The sequence below is a fragment of the Elaeis guineensis genome, chromosome 5, assembly GCF_000442705.2.
Source record: "Elaeis guineensis isolate ETL-2024a chromosome 5, EG11, whole genome shotgun sequence".
In the NCBI taxonomy this organism is placed as follows: domain Eukaryota; kingdom Viridiplantae; phylum Streptophyta; class Magnoliopsida; order Arecales; family Arecaceae; genus Elaeis; species Elaeis guineensis.
In genome coordinates, this window is record NC_025997.2 from 29273212 (window position 1) to 29293787 (window position 20576).

At 35.5% G+C, this 20576-nt stretch overlaps 1 protein-coding gene across 1 annotated transcript in view; it reads right to left on the bottom strand.

The window, feature by feature from the left end:
- LOC140858134 (cullin-1-like) overlaps positions 1–20576 on the bottom strand; it is a gene marked incomplete in the record, with an annotated part of 39216 nt that overhangs the window by 5566 nt on the left and 13074 nt on the right. The window contains 8 exon segments of the mRNA XM_073257813.1: positions 17952–18166; positions 18249–18392; positions 18612–18773; positions 18855–18975; positions 19095–19150; positions 19260–19409; positions 19484–19570; positions 19655–19690. Coding sequence (XP_073113914.1) covers positions 17952–18166; positions 18249–18392; positions 18612–18773; positions 18855–18975; positions 19095–19150; positions 19260–19409; positions 19484–19570; positions 19655–19690 — 971 coding nt within the window.

Genomic DNA, 20576 nt, shown 5'->3' on the forward strand with positions numbered 1-20576 from the left:
TCGGTAACCAATTTTTTTTTAATAAATTTTGAAAGTGAATGCATGCTAATATGTGTAAGCCTACGATATCAAAGCTAACTAGTCTCATTAATCTTGACATTCAAGACTACTAGGTATTGCATGTTTATTTTAGAAAGATCATTCAAATCTATCATATAAATATTATCATGTCTATGTCCAACAAATTTAATTCCTTCATCAATAGGACTAGTTACTATGCAAAATGAACATTCAAAAATGACTTTTTATCCTTTATCACAAAATTGACTGATGCTTAATAGATTATATTTCAAACCATCTACTAACAAAATATTTTTCAATGTATTTGGAGGGAGTGATACCAATGTTATATTACCGATGATCTTCCTTTGCCATTATCTCTAAAAGTGACCATCCCTCCATCTTTAGCATCAAGTGTGATGAATTGGGATTCATCATCAGTCATATGTCTTGAGCACCCGCTATCAAGATACCATTTTCGATTTATTCTTTGGGATGCAAGACATACCTACATACAAAAATCAAGTTTTGACTTTGGTACCCAAGTTTTCTTGGGTCCTCTTTGGTTAGTCACAATGGTTCTTTTGGAACCTATATTTTCTTCACATTAGAATTTTTAGATTTATTAAAAAAATATGTATAAAATTTGTGTCCTACTTTACCACATTTAAAGCAAGTAATATTTGTAAACTTGTTGCATAATGAGTTTACAAAGATATTTTTCAGAAGTTTTTGTTTCTTTAAATGGTTATATCCAAGACTGGCTTTATCATAAATGGTCTTTTGATTATCAAGTATCATTTGAAGTTTATTTGAACTTAAAGTAGACTTTTCAACCATTGGTTTTAATTTGACAATCTCATTTTTTAAGTTAAAATTTTTTTGAGACAAGATTGATTTTTTATTTGAAATAATCTCATTTTCTTTTAATAAAGATTGATTCTTTAATTTTAATTCTTTGTTCTTTACTCTTAGCTTCTTTAGTTCATCAATTAGATCATAAAATGCTTCATGAAGTTCTTCAAAGTAAAGTCATTAGGAGTTTCAGTGTTTACCTCATTTTCATGTGCCATAAGGCACAAGTTGGCTTATTCATTTGAATCTTCTTCTTTGGAGCTTGACTCATCACTTTCGCTCCATGTAGTCATCATAGTCTTTTTCTTGTACTTCTTGGGACCCTTCTTAAGTTATGGACATTCAGACTTAAAGTGTCCCGACTTTTTACATTCATAACAAATAAAAGATTGCTCCTTATCCTTCTCTTTGCTATGTTCTCCTTTTGTAAGTGGCCTCTTCCTCATTTTTTATCTTTTTTTCTTCAAAAATTTCTTAAACTTTCGAGTAATGAGGGCCATTTCTTCATCCTGCTCTTCATTTTTTATATCATCGAATTTCTCATCAAGTTGAGCAGTGGATTTGAGGGTGATTGTCCTCTTCTTTTTGACATCTTCTTCTTGATGTTGTTTCATGCTTAGCTCATGTGTCATTAGCGATTCTAGAAGCTCCTTCAAGAGTAAGATATTCAGATCATTGACTTCTTGGATTGCGGTCACTTTAGCCTCCCAAATCCTTGGTAAAGACCTAAGAATCTTTCTCACGAGATCACCATTAGAATAAGACTTACCAAGACTTTTTAAACTATTAATAATATCAGTAAAATAAATAAATATTTCAGTTATTGATTCATCATGCTCCATTTTAAAGAGTTCATATTTATGCACAAGCATGTTAATTTTTGATTCCTTCACTTGATTAGTTCCTTCATGAGTTACTTCTAATCTATCTCATATTTTTTTAGCTGACATGCATGTTAAAACATGATTGAATTCATTAGCATCTAGAGTACAATATAAAATATCATGGCTTTTATATTAAGTTGAATTTTTTTGTCAACCTCATCCTATTCTTTTTCAGATTTGGTTGATTCTACACCATCAATTATTTTAGTGAGTGTGTGTGGTCCATTTACTATGATACTCCACATATCATAGTCAAGTGGTTGAATAAAGATTTTTATTCCAACTTTTCAATAGGTATAATTTGAACCATTAAAAAGTAGAGGTCGGTTTGTGGACTGCCTCTCGGTTAGTAAAGTACCAACTTGAGTTGCCATAGATCTTTAGCTCTTTGATGGTTAAATCAAAGTAGGGCTAGAGCACCGAGCTTTGATACCACTTGTTGCCCAGCTATGCAACCCAAGAGGGGGGTGAATTAGATTTTTGAAAATTTAAAATTAATCTAGAACGATAATGATTAAGTAATAAAAGATAAGTTAGTTGAAGTGAGTGATTTAAGCAAAATGAAGATATTAGATGCAAGAGTGCAAGAAGAAAAAGAAAATAAGATAGAGAACAAGTAAGCACATCACAAACAACCAAGATTTATAGTGGTTCAGTGCCAACCTTGCACCTATATCCACTTCCCAAGCTCCTATTGAGAATTCAAATCTACTAAACCATATTTAACAAGAATATAATATCAGTACCTCTGACTCTAGCTATCTCAAGCTAGAACATTTATTTTTTGAATACAAACCAACCCAATACAATCCGATTCAAGATTCGGATCAATCTTTTCACATTTTAGAACCCTTCCAAAACTAAAGATCAACTCAAAATAGAGTATAACAGTTAATCACACGAAAATACAAATGTAGCTCCTTTAATGAGTAAATAAAGTTTTAAATATACTTTACACAATAATAAAGAAGCTCTTTTGATTTTTCTCAAGTTTTGAGGACTTGAATGAGCTCTTGAGGGGTTGGTGAACTTGAAATGAAAGCTTCTTTAACTTCAAGAAGGCTTTTTACTTAGGACTGAAATGAATGCTTGAAAAATCTTATTTATTCCCTCCTTTAAGTGCCTTTTATGACTTAAATGATGGTGGAGAGTGATCTGAATAGTTTTAGAGCTATTGGAGATCATTAAATAAGCATTAAATGCATCAAAATGAGCTGAAAAACTAGCCGTTATGAAATTTTTTCGTCACAGGGGTCGACTCATAGGGTCGACTCATACACATGAGTCGACTCATGGGATCGACTTCTGTGGCATAGAATAGAAAATGATTGTTCTGTAATTTTGACGTGCACAGCAATAGAGGTCGACTCATAGGGTCGACTCATGCACAGGGGTCGACTCATGAGATCGACTCAATTGGGTGTACCAGCCAAAAAACAACGTGCCGTTCAGCCCCATTTGACATGAGTCGACTCATGAGGTCGATTTAATTTTATAAACATTATTTTTTCCAAAATACACATCCAAAAATATTGAGATTGCCTCCAAAAGATCATAAATTTTTTGTTCTTGCTCTTGAGACTTTCGAGTTAGGACTTGGTGAAATTACAATTTTATCTCTGAAAAATAATAAATCTTTTTCAAATCAAAATCATTAGTAATCTCCTCAAATATTTGTAATCATCAAAATCAATTCAAAGAGCAACAGATACACATATCCGAACTTTGACAAATCATCAAAAAATATGATGAAATAAAAATATCAATAAATATGATGAAATAAAAGTATCCATCTCTGGCTTGAGTTATCATAGGATCATATATATCTGTATGCACAAGTTCTAATAACTCACTTATTCTTTCTCCATATCCAGCGAATGGAGTCTTGGTCATTAATTTTATCCATAAGATAAGATTCATAAATTTTTAATGATTTATAATCATAAAGATAAAGAACTTTTTTTTGTATAACTTATTAATTTTTATCTCACTTATATGACCAAACCGACAATGCCAAAGTAAAGTATTATTTATATATTCTTTCTTTCATTTTTTATTTTCATCAATATAAAAAATATTATCATTAAGAGATAGAATTAGAAGAACATTATCAATAATGCCATCACAAAAATGCTCATTAGAAAAAGATATGGAGTAATTATTACCCTTTCCATTAATTTTAAATCCGTATTGTAATAACAATAGTACACAAATTATATTTCTAATGATCTTAGGTATATAATAATAATTTTCTAACTCTAAGATCTTTTCAAAAGATAACTTCAAGAGATATGTCTCTACAGCTTCAATCTGGATGGACTCTCCTCTAGCGTCGTAGAGCTTGAAGTCATCTTTCTTCAAAACTTAATTTTCTATAGCCCCTGCAATGACTTATAAATATGAGTACTACAGATGGTATCCAATACCCAAGAGTTTGATATTGAAGAACTTAATAACAAAATAGTATATATCTCATATATACTTTTTGATGCAATGCTTGCACCAGCCTTTACAATTGCAAGAAAAGCTTTACAATTCCTGTTCCAATGACTTGCTTTATCACAGTGAAAATAGATATCTTGTCTGGAGGCTTTCTTCCACTTCTTTCTCTTTATGATGCCACCTTTAGGGTTCAACTTTTTCCTTGAACCCTTCTTACTTGTCTTCTTTTTAGAGATCCCATCTACAAGAAGAAGTATAGTCTTTTTTTTCTTCATGTGGCTCTTAGCTGTCTTGAGCATATTTAACAGCTCAAGCAAAGAGGTATTCAGTTTGTTTATATGATAGTTCACAACAAACTGAGAAAATGATTCAGAAAGTAATTGCAGGATTAGATCCTGACTCAACTCATCATCCATCACCAAACTTAATTAATCTAATCGAGTGATCAAGTCAATTACCATGAGAACATGATCTTGTATGGATGTATCTTCAGTCATTCTGATATGGAATAACTACTTAGATTCTCATATCTAGTAGTTCTACTCTATTCATCATATAACTCTTTTAGATTGAGCAGTATGGACTGTGTATCCATGCCTTCATACTGCCTCTGTAATTCATTACTTATGGAGGCCAGTATAATGCATTTAATTGTAAGACTATCCTCCGACATATCTTGTATGTGGCTATCTTATCCTCTATAGCATCCTCTCCTACTGGCTCAGGGTCAAGGGCATCGAGGATATAGGAGATCTTCTCCTGAGTAAGCATGATTTTCAAATTCTCAACCAGTCTACATAATTGAAACCGATCAATTTATTAAATTTTAAAATTTTATGCAATGATAATGAAGATGCTATGTGGAATTTAATCTACATAAATAAAAAATATTACATAAACAAATAATTCATGATGACATCATAATTAAATAAGATCTTCTATCTAATTGTGTCTCTCACTATTTTATCGAACATCATAGCCTACTTCTATGATGAACAGGATATTCTAATTAATTTTCTTAATAGGATTGAGATCCTAATTCCTCATAAAGGTCTTGTGGTTGACAGTAAACTTTTATGAGTTCGTAGGTAGGAAACTCTTTTCAATTGCATCTCATGTAATTCTTAACTTTATCTTGACCTCTAAAACATTCATAGCTTTATGGTTACACAATAAACTATAATATTTTAGTTAAGTCAGATCTTTCATTTTTATACAGTCAAGTTTGAATATTGCTGTCATTGTAATTGCACAACAAAGCAGTATATCCAAAAAATACTGAAAGTATTTTATATGCACTAAGACTATATTACATCTGTCCCCATAGTAAGCTTTGTGGTTGCACAACAAACCTACTATAATTCTTGTTATAACATTGATCTAGTATGAAGGAAGGCCTTGAGTAGTGTTTTCAATATTAAGATTTTCAATTTCAAGATCGCTTAATCAAATTGACCAGATAAGTAAATGGGAGGATCTCCGTTGTTTTTCTTAGATACCAACAAGTTGGCCAGATAAGCAAATGATCCTAATTAAATAACCATCTTTAGCATTTTTCTAGATACCAATGAATCAATTGATAAAGAATTGGTTAGCCCATAGTTGCTGTCACTACAACTTAATATAATTTTTATGAGAATTTTTCTCGTCTTATGCATAGTCTAATATGAACATATAAAATTCAACTATATATCAATTTAAAACTATGATTCTATCATATATATACAAATTCATATCAAATAATATGAATACATAATCGTACCAAGATTATTGACATAGCATAATTTAGAGCATGCTTTAATTCAAACACTATGAGCATATAAGCATATGATTGAACCAAACAAGGTCTGCTCTGACACCACTATAGGGTTCGATGAGCATAACGGAAGCAAAATGAATTTCAAAATTTTGCATAATAAAACTCTATAAAATCAAATACTAATCCCAAGAACCCCTTGATGACAAACAATCACATACATATATATATGTAGGTAAGTGTAGAACAATACCTGTCATGCTATATCCAAAATTTTGGTAGAATTTTTACTGGGCACCCAAACGTTCGCCCTCTAACGTTGATCCACATGAAAGTTGATTCAAGACTCTTGCTCCTCAAAATTGGTTTCTCTGAATTCTTTCTCAAAGAATTTCCTTGGGCAGCCCAACACTACCCCAGAACTTGGCCTTACTTCCTCTTCTCCTAGCCTTCTCCCTCTCTTCCTTTCTTTTCTCCTTATCTTGCCTAATTCTCTTTCTAGACCCTTGTCCTAAATCAGAACTTTTGTTCTTAAGAGGACCTTGTCTTAACAAGGGAAGGAAGAAGATTATTGGGACAATAGGGGAGAGGATGTAAGAAAGAAGAGATTGGAATGGATTGAATACCTGGGTGCGCCACCTATTTATAGGTGAAGAGCAGATGCTTGTTCGTAATTTTTCATGCCTTCCCAAGCCCATCTCACGCCCCTCCATTCATCTCACACCCATTTGAATGTCTCATAACACGTGGATAAGCATCAAAACTTAATCTGAAGAGACGTCTTCTCACAGAAGGACTCTTTGATGCAGAATTAATTTATGGTGTTTTTTTTTTCGAAGTGTCTTCAAAGGTGTGCCAACTCCATCCAAGAGATGGAAATCCATCTGATGGCCATCCAATGGCCAAGAAATGTGGTGCCCAACCAGATTAGGCATGGAGAAATTAAGAGACCTTAACCACTTGGACTCTAAGTCCAAGTGGCGCCAAGGATAAGGGGGCGGCATGGGTTCAAGCTTATCCATTTGTTTTGATGACACAAGAAGTGATTAAGAGGTAGAGGGACCCTTCTATGCCACTTAGTCATCTGAAGTTCACACCCCACATGAATTTTGCATGGAAAAGTTTGGATAAACTCAATGAAGAGGCACCTCACACCAAGGGGCGCCATTTGGCATTTGCCAACAAAGAGAGAACCCACGTGCCAAGAGAGAGATTCTCTAGCATGTGGAAGCCTGATGGTTACGCCAAACCCCTTGGAACAACTAGCCAAGGGTCAACCCAAATCAGACCCAATCCAAGCATGAGTCTAATTGGATTTAATTAGCTCAATCTGGAACAAAAAAATCAAATCCAATTCGATTAGGAGCTAGGGTTTGCAATACGTGCTAGCATATTTATCCTGCAAACATGATCTAATGTAATTAGATCTTTGATCAATTCCTTTTATGTGTGACCCATTGGGTTCCACATCTAGCCAGCAGTAGGTTTGAGTACAATTTGGCTTGATTTGATTAGAATCACTTCTAATCGATTTAAGTCCAATCATGCTAATTTGATTTCAACAATTAGAATCTTTTCTAATTGACAATCGAATTAAACTCTTTAATTTGATCAAATCTATAAGACAAGATTGATATTTAGCAACGTATCATGTCTATCTGAAAGATATAAAATTTTGATGAAAATACTAAAAATATTTCTGAGTGGCAAGTTACCGTGCAATTAAATCCTACGATCATACTGTATTCTAAACATGACTATAGACATGAAATCTTGTCAAATCTATTTTATATTCATATTTCTCTCAATCTTATAATGATAATTTGATTAATGAAATATTAAAAATTTTTTCTAATTTTTCATTCTGCTTTGATCAAAGTCTTTTTGAATCATCATTCGATTAGAGCAAATAGGATGTGATCTCCTCTTATCAGGAGTGACCAATGTTATGTTGACCTACTCACAATCTTCATACATAATCCATCATATCCAAAACATTCCATACATGACTTAGTCATGAATGAGTCTGAACCAAAGTATAGATTCATATATACAGAGTTCTATGGTGGTCCCAGGTCAAAGGATTACTTATACAACTCTCACTAAAAGAAATATCTTCTGAAAGATAAGTAAGACTCCATAAGATATTCTCAAGACAGATCAATTTAGTGAACTCATTCTCTAATGAGCACTCATATCCTTGTATTAGTATCTCACACAAGTGATTGTGAAATCAATTACTCTCTCCATCGAGCATACATAAGATGTGCCAGTCTTACTAAAAAAATTGATCTCCGACTCAATAATCCATCGATTGAAAATATTTTAGATTAAGATTTTAGATCTCACTGGCATAATCTCATCATAGCCCTAAAATCATTGTCCTAATCATGGGGTTCACCGTAATCTTAACAAATATAAGATGCACCATATGATGAACATAAATACCTTTTATTTATCCATAAAATATCAAGTACATGAGTCACAAAGATTGGTATTCACCTGGTTCTTTCCCAACCCCTTTCCCCCTCCCTACCCCATCCCTTCCATCCCCTCCAATTCATTGCCTTTATACCAATCCAATCCCTCCTCTCTGCCATCACCCCTCATTGGTCTGCCATCTCTTTCACTGCCTCCTTCCCTCCCCTCCTCCCACATTTACCCCAATCTGTCTGCTTCTCTCCCAATCCCATTCCCCCCTTGCCCCCTCAAATCTTCTCATCGATCGACCACCTCTTTTTCGATCCTCTATCCCCCATATTTGTTCCAACTATCCCCTTTGCCCGTCAACCTCTTAGACCAAGCTAGTCCGACAGCTTTTGTCGATGCCCTTCACCACTTGCATCTTGCATCTTACATCATGCCGATATCTGGATTTTAAGGGACCTCATCGGTGGAGGCTTTGGCGATGCATGATCTGATACTACCGTGTTTCTCTATCTAGTCTATTCTCTCCCATAAATTGACTAGTTTCAGATGAGTTTTCTAGGTTTTGTTTTGTTTTCCTGATCTAGACATCTATTCTACTTTTTTTTTCATATTTTTTCATTTTTTCAATCATCTCCTTCTCTGTAACCTTCTTTGGAATCCTAACCTTAACCCTAACCCTAACCCTAATCCTTATACCAACCCTAATCCCAACCATGAACCCTAATCACAACCAATAATCTACTAGCACTATCCATCAACCCACTAATCTAAAACCCAATAATTGAACCCATTAACTGATTAACCCAAAATCTACAACTTGCAGACTGCTAACCCATAACCCATTAAACCATAACTCATAACCCTACTTAGCAACCTGATTACTCGAAATCTATTAACATGGATTGTTAATCCATTAACCCAGATCCGCTAACATGCTAACCCAAATATGTTAACCCATCAACACAAATCTGTTAATACAAACCATTTACTCAATAACAACAATCCATCAACCTAGACCGCCTAACCTTTTTTCTTCCCTCTCTTCTATCAGAATTCTCCTCATTTCTCTATTTTTAATCTCTAAATAAGAATGAAAGGCTGCTGCATCTGCAACAGCAACCCTCATTTTCTTACATTAGGATATGCTATTCCTAACTTCTAAATGGGAGTGAAAGGTTATTGCATTCGTAGTAGCAATTCTCCCAAACCTCTCCCTCGGATGATCTCTTTCTATGGGTGGAAGGCTGCTATATTTACGATAGCAATCCTCCCAAACCACTCCCTGAGATGATATTTTTCCATTCATTGTTGAGAAATTTTCTCTCATATGATGGCCTAAAGGATTGTAAGACTGCCGCATCTTCGGCAACAAGCTCCTAATAAACTGATAATGGAGCAAAGTTCTTGAGAAGAAAAATAAAACATATGTCCTCTTCCATCAAGTTGTGATAATCCGATTGTGTCCCACCGTACAACCACCCCTATATATACACCCATCCCGAATACAATTGATCTATTCATTAGCTTCTCCATGTTATATTATCCTATTAAGGCCAAAACGTCTTCCTTTCCATTCAAATAAACTCTGAAGGGACTCTACTCTTTAATAAAGAGGTAATGAGCGCTTTTGTCATGCCGCTCCCCGCCCTACATGCAATCGTTCCCCCTCTTTGCCTCTTTTTGTTGATTTGACCAATTGCTGATATGAATGATGATGCAAACGATGGCATGGCGTAATAGGTGGCATAGGACGCTGATGTGTAGCTCCAATGTGAGAGGTTGACATGGCGACGGTGACGACATGTCAGCTTTGACATGGCATCCATGATGACATGTCATGCTGATCCAACATTCTTGACATGATGCAGAGTACCATGTTCCAGTTACCATGACTATATACTTGAAGCACTTCGTACTTTTCAAAGGGATTGTACAGATCATGTTATGTATAATTTTTTCACTGTACATGAGGAAGTTTTGAACCCTCTTGTTCACTGTATAATTTTTTCGAGTTTGGATGCAGTCGAGATAGATAAGTGCCTTATGTACAATCACGTCTAACCAAGACATTTTTCCTTAGCTGAGACTTTGCAAGATATCATGGAACAAAAATCATATGGGGCGGCACTATAAAATATCATATGGGGTGGGTTTCATAATTTTTCATATTTCTTTTAATATCAATCTTATAGAATAAATTTAAAAAATTAAAGATTTTTCTACTGATAGAGTTATTAATCCCATAATTAAAAAAATATGGCATTCTCTTTATCTACTACATGACCATATAATACATACTAAACAAATTAATCATTAAACAAGTTGATTCATAGCTACAAATAATCGATATGCAATTTTTTTCAAAATATAGAGTTCACTAATATATAGTATATAGTTAGGTGATACACGCTTAGTCAATTAATTATTTAGCAATCCAATATATATCTTCAAGCAAATTGATGCATAGTTTTCGAAATATTATATTTACTAGTATATACTATATAGCATGATGATATACACTCTGAACTTCTTGATACATGCTGCAAGCTTCTTTGATACACCTCCAAATAATGATCTAATCCATACTTTCAAGATAAAAGTACATCTTGAAAACTATGTATTGATTTACTTATAGGTATGCATTAGATTGTTGCCAAGTATATATCAAAGAAGCTTGCAACAGATATCAAAAAATCAATGTGTATATCACCATACTACATTATGTATATTGGTGAACATGATGTTCCACAAACTATATATCAAGTGCTTGAAGGTGTGTATGAAGTTATTAAATGACTAATTTACTAAATATATATCACTTACACTTATACTATATATTGGTGAACTCCATATTCTAAAAATTTTGTATTGATTTATCTATAGATATGTTTTATGTCAGGTATGCATTAAAGAACCTTGCAGTATATATCAAGAAATCGATAAGTATATGTCACTATACCATATAGTGTGTACTACGAAATATAATATTCTAAAAACTATGTATTAATTTATTTAAAGATATATATTGAGTTGTTATATAATTAACTTGCTAGTGGGTATCATTTGGCAGTGTATTGTATATTGGTAAAATCCATATTTCAAAAACTATGTATTGATTTATTCAGTAGTGTGTATTGACTTGTTTGAGGATTAATTTATTAAATGTATATCATTTGGCCATTCAATATACATTCATAAAAAAAATATGATGGAAATAAGGAAAAAAAGAATATATATTTTTTTTTATTTTTAATTATGAGACTAGCGACTCAATTAATAGGAGGAATTTTGATTTTTTTATATATTTTTTAAAAATTAATATTAAAAAAAATATAATAAAATAGAAAGCTCATCTCATATGATATTTTATAGTGCCCGTCTCATATGATTTTTGTTCGACATCATGGCATACGACAACTAATTAACAACAGCACCACCACCAATCTCTAAAGCAACAGTGGCAGGCGAACTCAATCATGGTCCCAAAAGCTCACTCCGTATATTATGAAGCCTTTGTTTGTGGGGTGTGGGGCTGAGAATCTGAAGTACAGGAACAAATAGTGATGTTTCCGAATGACCCCGCACTAGCGGAGCAAGCTATCTGCGGGGTAGGGAGGGTATCCTTTTCTACGTCAGGTATCATTCAGTGTCATTCACACGAGGCTCCGAACAAAAAAACGCAAAACCAATAACTGATATTTGCAAGCTGGAGTTATGAAAAGTATGATTATTGAACGTTAATATTCTGAAAACAATTCTCTAAAGAATTATGGTGGACAAAATAGACTGTACCTGTCAATATTAATAGATGCCCGAACATCAATCATTTACCAAGATATAAACACCTCCGTAGCCAGAAACTTCATATATTCTCCTAAAACCATTTTGTGCATCGTGCTAAAAGCTCCAAAGACACTATTTGGATTTCTTGATCACACATAAATATCCAAGATCTCTCTAATGCGCAACCTATGTGCAATATTCTAATCTACATTGATCATGGTTAGGTCCATTCTGATATATCTGCAACTCTAGATTTCACTAAAAAAGAACTAACGAAGAAGGTATTATCGGACCATTTTTAGACCTATATAAACACCCAAGATCTCTCTGATGTTCAACTGATGTAGGATTAAACACTATTATTTTTGAAAATCTTAGTCATATGAGAATAAATTACAGGCCAATTCAAAATTAAGATCAGGCATTATAAGAAATTTGTTTACGAAAACGGGACAATGGTTGCACCAGTACCAGGAAGAAAGAAAAATATGTTATTGCAACCACGATAGAATGGACTAATGCATGACAAGAACAAAATGGCAAAGAAAGCAGGTTAAGATCTTTATGTCACTTGCAAATGTCTCGGCCAGGTGTCTTCCTGTCCGATAAGACCAAAGCCCTAGTACGAGCCATGGCGAGCTGCTGAAATGGATTAGATTTCTTTAAAAATGATAAAATGCTGGTACGTTTTGCACCAGTTGGTATATCGCTGAAGGTGAATTCCACCCAACTAAATGACAGGATTGTCAATAGCTAAGAAAAAGTGGAAGCAAGAAGCCAAGACATATGGAAACATCAAGAAGGGACTTGGCGAGCTGAACTAAATGGCATGATAAGCGGCAATATCTTACCATTCTTTAGATTTATAAGGGGGCACATCGCGGTTACTGTCATTCTTTGTTTTTTTTTTTTTGGGTAAAATTTACTGTCATTCTTTGTTGGATGGTACCAGAAAGAGCAGGTTTTCAAACCGAGGTCACATTTTAAAATGAGTTCCTGCATAACTTGACCAATTCAACAACCGAACTACGCTTCTATTCAAAATACTATTGAAAGGATCCCTCACGAGTACAGAATATGGACCCTCGTACAAGATTTTAAATGCTAGTGTAAAGACCATAGGAAGAAAATAGAAGAGATATGTACAAAAGTCACAATCAAAAATAATGTGGATCAGCTCAAGACTTTCCTCTACGGAGCATACAAACTTTACTATGAGAGAAAAAATACATAAATACAAGAAGAGATCAAATTTTCTCAATCCCGTACATCAATCTCTCTCAATAAAAAGCACAAAAAAACTCTCACAAAGCTCTCAAAAACCTTCCAAAGAGACTTTCTGGTTGCCTTCTAAAATTCTCAACCCGTCTAAGCCACTGCATCTCTCTCTCAGCTCGTCTGCCTCCTTTTATAGGGCCCAAATCGAGTTCAAATCGAATCCAAAGTTCTAACAGGACTCAAGGCCACCTGATCATGCCCGCTCGCCATCTCAGCCGTCCGATCGTGCAAAAAATAGCACCCACTCGCATGCACCCCGACAAAGACTGTGCGAAGCCACCTCCTAGACCACGGTGGACTGCATGTGCACCACACGCTGCATGCTAGACCGCGTGGTGGTCCGCACATCTCACGCGCTCCTGTGGGCCTGCGCCATGGGCTTCTTCGTCTTGAACTTCGCTGCTGTGAGTTTTGCTGCTGTAGGTCGAATTTAAGACGTTCAAGCCTAACAAATTTCACTTCAACTTGATATTTGCCTCCGCCTAACTTTAAGAGCTTTTGGATAATCTCACCCCTATATCCTAAGGTATATGCCTGACTGCTCATGGATGGACAAATATAGAAGTCGAGTCAGACCGCTCGATCTCATCTCCCTCATGTGTTGTGACCTATCTAACCAAAGACATATTTGGGATAGTCTCCTACGACAATAGAAACTTCATCCTATGACATTACTTGTCATTCTTCCGAGTCTCTCATCTAGTGCCTAATCCACTTGTACGTGGAGCTCCATCTCGTGTTGAGCTCCCACTGTCATCTGAAGCTCCACTTCGTGCTGAGCTCTCTGCCAAGAGGTAGTATCTTCTATATTTTTTTCCCTTTATAACAATCCTACTACTATGCACAATCTTCAGGATTCCATCATCAGCTCTCCATCTATAGCTATTCAAATTCAGTTTGTTCAGTGAAATCAGATTACTCTTGAAACTAGGTATGTATCGGATCTCATCCAACTTTCTCATTGCTCCATTATGCATTTGTAAGCTGACTATTCCAATACCTTTGATCACACAGCTCGATCCATCTGGCAAATGAATAGTATCCTCACTGCTCTCTAGGGAGTCAAACAGCTCCTCTCTGTAATAAACATGATGCGAACATACTGAATCTAAAATCCACTGAAGGAAAAAAGTAGATACCTCATTTAAAACTAGAAGAACATCATATTCTTCAATGTCGCTACTTTGGACTATTGCTGCAATAGCCTTCATCCGATCCCTGAACTGTAGACAATCTCTAACTTGATGTCCGAACTCATCACACCGATAGCATCTGATCTTATTGAAGTCCCTCGACTTAGATTTGGAGCGCCCATCTTGTGATCCTCTGCTACTTCATCCTCTATCACCACCACCTTCAGTCATTGTCAAAGCCAATTCACTGCCTGAACTCGAAGTTCGGATCTTCTACCTGAGAACTTCATTCTGAAAAAGTGCAGAAGTGATCTTATCCATCTTGATAGTGCTCTTCTTCACAAAAAGAACAGTCACCAAAGACAAATGAAAAAAATGATAAAAGTACGACCAACATCCTGGATTTGGAGTGCCCATCTTGTGATCCTCTGCTGCTTCATCCTCTATCACCACCACCTCCAGTCATTGCCAAAGCCAAGTCATCACCTGAACTTGAAGTTCGGATCTTCTGCCTGAGAATCTCATTTTGAAGAAGTACAGAAGTGACCTCATCCATCTTGATGGTGCTCTTCCTCACAAGAAGAACAGCCACCAAAGACAAACGAAAAAAGTAATGAAAGTAAGACCAACATCTTGGTCTTAAAAACCCTCTCAATCCTATACATCAATCTCTCGCTCAACAAGAAGTATAAAAAAATCCTCACAAAGCTCTCAAAAATCTTCCAAGGAGACTGGCCGCCTCCTAAAATTCTCAGCCTGTCTAAGCCGCTATACCTCTCTCTCAGCCCGTCTACCTCCTTTTATGAGGCCCAAATCAAGTCCAAATCAAATCCAGAGCTCTAACAGGATTCAAGGGTGCCTGATCACGCCTGCTCGTCGTCTCAGCCATCCGATCATGCAAAACACAGCACCCCTTGCGTGCATCATGACAAAGACTGCGTGAAACTGCCTCTTGGACTGTGTGTGGACCACACGGTGCTCCCGTATGGTGGACCACATGTGCATCGCGTGCCGCACGCTAAACCACATGGTGGACCGCACAGTGGTCCGTGTGTCTCGCGTGTTGGGGCTGCATGCATCTGCGGGCTGCAGACCCAGAGGCCACACTTTTGTGGGTCTGTGCAGTGGACTTCTCTGTCTTCGACTTCGCTGCTATGAATTTTACTATTGTAGATCAAATTCGAGATGTCAAAATTTGACAAATACTTAATACAATAAATATTGTACTGCATGGAAGATTCACCCGATTGGCCTTCTACAAATTCACTTGATAGATAGGCAGCTAAAGCCAAAATAATAACGCGACAGATACTTGAGAAAAAGATGCTTTAAATAAATTTACAATCCAATTAGATTGCTGTCCTCAAGGCAGTTCAATTATAAGACTTGTTTGATACCTATAAAATTTACGTGACAGATAAGCAACTAACGAAATGCACATACCTTGGAAAAAGCACTTTGGTACACGGTAAGCCTTTTTTACATGCAAAATAAACGTAGTGATAAAGAAGAACAATCTTAAATTTCCACTAAATCATTTTGCATATATTATAATCGATCTAGTAGTTTTATGCCATTAAAAAGTCAAGAAAATGAAAACAGAGAATGGATGAAGGAAGAAAAGATAGCATTTCTGATCTTTAGCATTAGCTATGCCTGTAAGATGGACGTCCACCTGGTCATCCACTCCAAGCAATCCAAGGATTAGGCTGGTCTTGGAGATCTGACCGTATGCAACATTCCGGGTCCATGATGAATACATATCATGGGTGGTTGTATTATTCCCCCGACATCCATTGATTGAACTAAAGCTTTCCACTTCTTAAAGATTCCAAGATTTAGGGTTAATTGCAAAATGTTTCGGGAGAAGCTTCTTTCTTTCAGAATCAGAATTTTGGATGATTCAATTTTGATCAAAAGGACTCCATTTTGATTAAACGTTCGGCAAGCCGATAAGTTTAATAAGATCAATTATAACTTATCATATATTAACACTTTTATGTGCATCTAGGATATTCAGTTGCTGCAGTATACGGCCTCCAGGCTTCCAAGATTAATTGAAATTTAACAGGCATCCAAACAGTAAAATGGCATCAAGCATGATGTCAAGATTACTCTAGCAATGCAGGATTTGCATACATCTGGTGCCAAAGTTCATCCATCAAATCTAAAAACACTTGATTTTTTTTATCTACCATGTTTGAAACAGAGTGAATATTAATAATGATTATTTAAAGCAATTGCAGTATCGAAGCAGTGCAATTTTGAATAAGATGACGGTAAAGAAAACTGGTGCGAGCAGCCTTTGTATAGGTTGTCAATAGTCACACAAGCCATATGGATACAGGAAACAAATACACTACCAAAATAGAATACACTGTACTACAAGAACAAACTAAAATATCGAAGAGGAAGATCTGGGAAGAAACATGCCTACAGTACATCAAGATACAGCAACAAGAAAACTGCATTTGAACATTTCAGATTGCTTGGAAGTTTAACTTGCCACTGCAAGGAGATCCTAGGCAGTAACCTGACTTCAAGGTAAATGTACAAGAAGGCTCGTGGATCTGAGAATTATATCGAACCTCTCAAGCAACCAAAAGAGCAAAAAAAAAAAAAAGAAAAAAAAAGAAAAAAAAAAAAAGAAAGAAAGAAAGAAAGAAAAAGCCTTTTCTAATTTGAGTGTCACACGGACTACCGATATGCTTTTGCTTTATTGTTGGCAGCTACCTCGACGAAAAGGCAGACCTGGAAGCTTCTTCCATCAATAGCAGAAACTCACTCAAGCCAAGTATCTGAATAAGTTGGGGTTGTCCTTGTCCCTCTCCAGATAGTCTCTGGTGATCAAATCTTCTATTCTTTTCTTTATTGCCTTGAAGTCAGGCTGCACATAAGGAATCAGGTTTCGCCTTCAAATAATTGTCATGAACTCCTCATTCATGTTTTATACAATTAAATTGATTTAGTAAATCCAGATGACAATACAAAAGGCACAGTTCATAATGATGGATCATAATCACGAGAACACATTCCACATTGTGCAAGGAACTTCTATAGTAATGAGATTCATACCATACTGTTTAAGAGATAGTTATCTAAAAAAATCAGCCAAAAAAAAAAAAGAGTGTACCTTAAACATACGATTAAGCTGCTCAACACATTCCATCACTAACTGCTGATGACCCAATACTTTACGACTCTTCATTATGCGAACTATGGAGGCATCAATTGCGTATCTTCTATCTTTGTCAACGTCTTCAATTACCTTCTTCTTCTCATCCACTGGTGGTAGAGGTATCTGAGTATAATACAAGCCATCTCGTCTCAAGCAATAGAGTAAGGCAAATGAAATAAACACAGCAATGAAAGAACATCGACTTTACCTTAATCCTTCTCATTTTATCAGTGAACTTGGAATTGAACTCAAAATAGTCAGTTGGAGAAATAGTTTTGGTACTCGGCTCTTTGTTAAGGATTTTGTATTTCGCACAGGAAAGTGAATGAAGTAATCTGATTACATCATCGTCCGTCAAGTTCAATTGTGACATTATCTCAGAATAACTCAATCTATCAGAAGCATTAAAAAGCAGCAATGCTGAGGCCTGTAAACCAGAAAGGCATGTAAGAACATTCTATGAATATCAATCAGATATTTATATGAGAACAAAAGGATTTAAAGGAGACCTGGTAAGTTGTCACAATCAGCTCCATGGTTTTAGGTTCAAACTTCCCATTGATATTGCAGGTACCCAATGAATATATCCATGTAAGCTTCCGATGTTTAGTTTTGGTCTGATAAAATTCTTTGAAAACCTCTACGCATTTAACCTATATATCATCAATCACAACAATAAAGTCATCATTGAAAAGCATTAACTTAATGGGGCAAGAACAAAAAATTCCACCACATTGTATTATAAAATTCCTAACAAAATAAGGTTACTCATTGGTACCGACATCAACAAACCATAAGTATGACCTCACTAAATCATGATATTTAGGACAGCAAAAACAAAAAATCAATGAAAAACATATTATGTTTATTACCATCTCAGCAGGAAGATTGAGATCAAAGGATTTGTAGCTTGGCCAGAATCCAGTAGTTAGCACAGTAACCGTCAAGTCAATTCCAGGGTTCGCCTGAGGATTACTGTTAAGATACTCTTCAAAGTTTGATTGATGTTCTCTTGCAAGCGTTAAATCAGTAACCTTTAAAAAAAAAAAAAAGACACCTCAGAAAGCATATCTATAATCATAAAGCACTAATACAACCTTACTAAATCAACTGACCATGCCCTCCATCTTCGAGGTGAACTGCCCACCACATTGCTGCTTCAGCTTTGTTAAGATACTCCTCTCATGGTCATCATTAGCACTTTTGTCAAATAGCAGCCTTCGTGCAAGTTTTTTCCTGCAAATATTTTATGATGGAATCATTAACAGAATGAAGAATTATGGAAGTAAGAACAGCAATTAGAACTAAAGTACCTATTAACAAAATAAGATGATAGGCTAGTCAAGAACCCTCACCTATAAAATTCAGCAAAAAGGTCTTTGTCACTAATATATGCGAGCAACTTCACAACCTGAGAAACAATTACAATTCATTAATAATAAGATGCAGTCTCAAAAGTCAACAGGCCTTAGCTATTAAAACTAAGAAGAGTATCCAGTGATAGAAAGGGAAGAAGTTACCTTCTCAAGTGTCTCCTCAATAGCTTCATCACTCAGTTTCTCACTTCCACCCTTTTTAAGAATATTATCACAAAATGTAGCCAGAAGTTCAGCACTTGAGCTTCCTGCAACACCCTTGTTACAGAAAACCTCAAAGGCTTCTTTCAATGCCTGTCAAGAGTGAAAAGCATTAGATAATGACATGAAAAATGTAGCTTGGACAACAATCTATTTTCGGACTCAACCTTATGAAAAAGGGAATGGTTCTGGAAGCAGTTATTCACATATGCCAAGTACTTATCATGCAGCTCAATAACTTTTCTCACAAAAACCTGAAGATCAAAATAATAACTTCAGTAAATTTAAAATTCAACTAGTTTATCTGATTGAGGTAGCACGCAAGATATGGGATCTACCTGCTCTTGCAAACCAACCACATCTTTTTTCTCAGCCTGTACAAAACATATCATTAGCCAATTACATGTTACAATCAGATATTTGATGATGATACACAAGAGTATGAAAGATACGTAAATTGCTAGAAGATGATGAACAAACTGTACATCCATCTGATTGATTCACAACTTGCTACTAAAATATGGCTACTACAGACACAGAATATCAACCAATCGAGCATAAAACAAGAAGATGAGAAGATGCAATAATCTGAAAACAAAGAGCAAATAAATCTGCATGAAATATAAAATGCTACTAGTTGACTAATTATTCTTTTTCTTTTAGAGAAAGAAGGGGTGGGCACACCCACCAGAACTATAATTACCCAGGTCCAGATTTTTGGGATGCACCATTAAGAAATAGAACCCAGAAACTCAGGTTTGCTAAGCAGATGGGTGACCAGGGCAAGCCCCGGTTCACACAAGTCAACAGATTATTACAGAGGGCCTTCAGTAAGACTGAAGTCAAAATCTGTGTCGGCAAGGCTGCAGATCCCCCAAAAACTTAGCAACAAATCCAGTGCTGATGCACAGATTGAACAGCAACATCTAATAATGCAAATATGTTCTTTGTTTATATTTACAAAGAGTGCCTTTACACATTTTTACATACCATATTTCCTCCAGGTATTACTTAGCCTGTTTATTCAACATTATGGAATTAGTAAATTACCAGACCATATGGAATAAGTACAAGAGCATTCCATGCAGGAAAGTATGTCTCAATGTTTGGGATCGAGGATCTAACAATAATATGGATACAGATAGATTGGATAAAAGGTTTCCAAAGGTATCCATGTGGCTCAATGACAGTCAACAGACCAGAAATTTTAACCAGAAATAGGTAAGAAGCATGAAATTCATATGTAAATAAATGAATAAT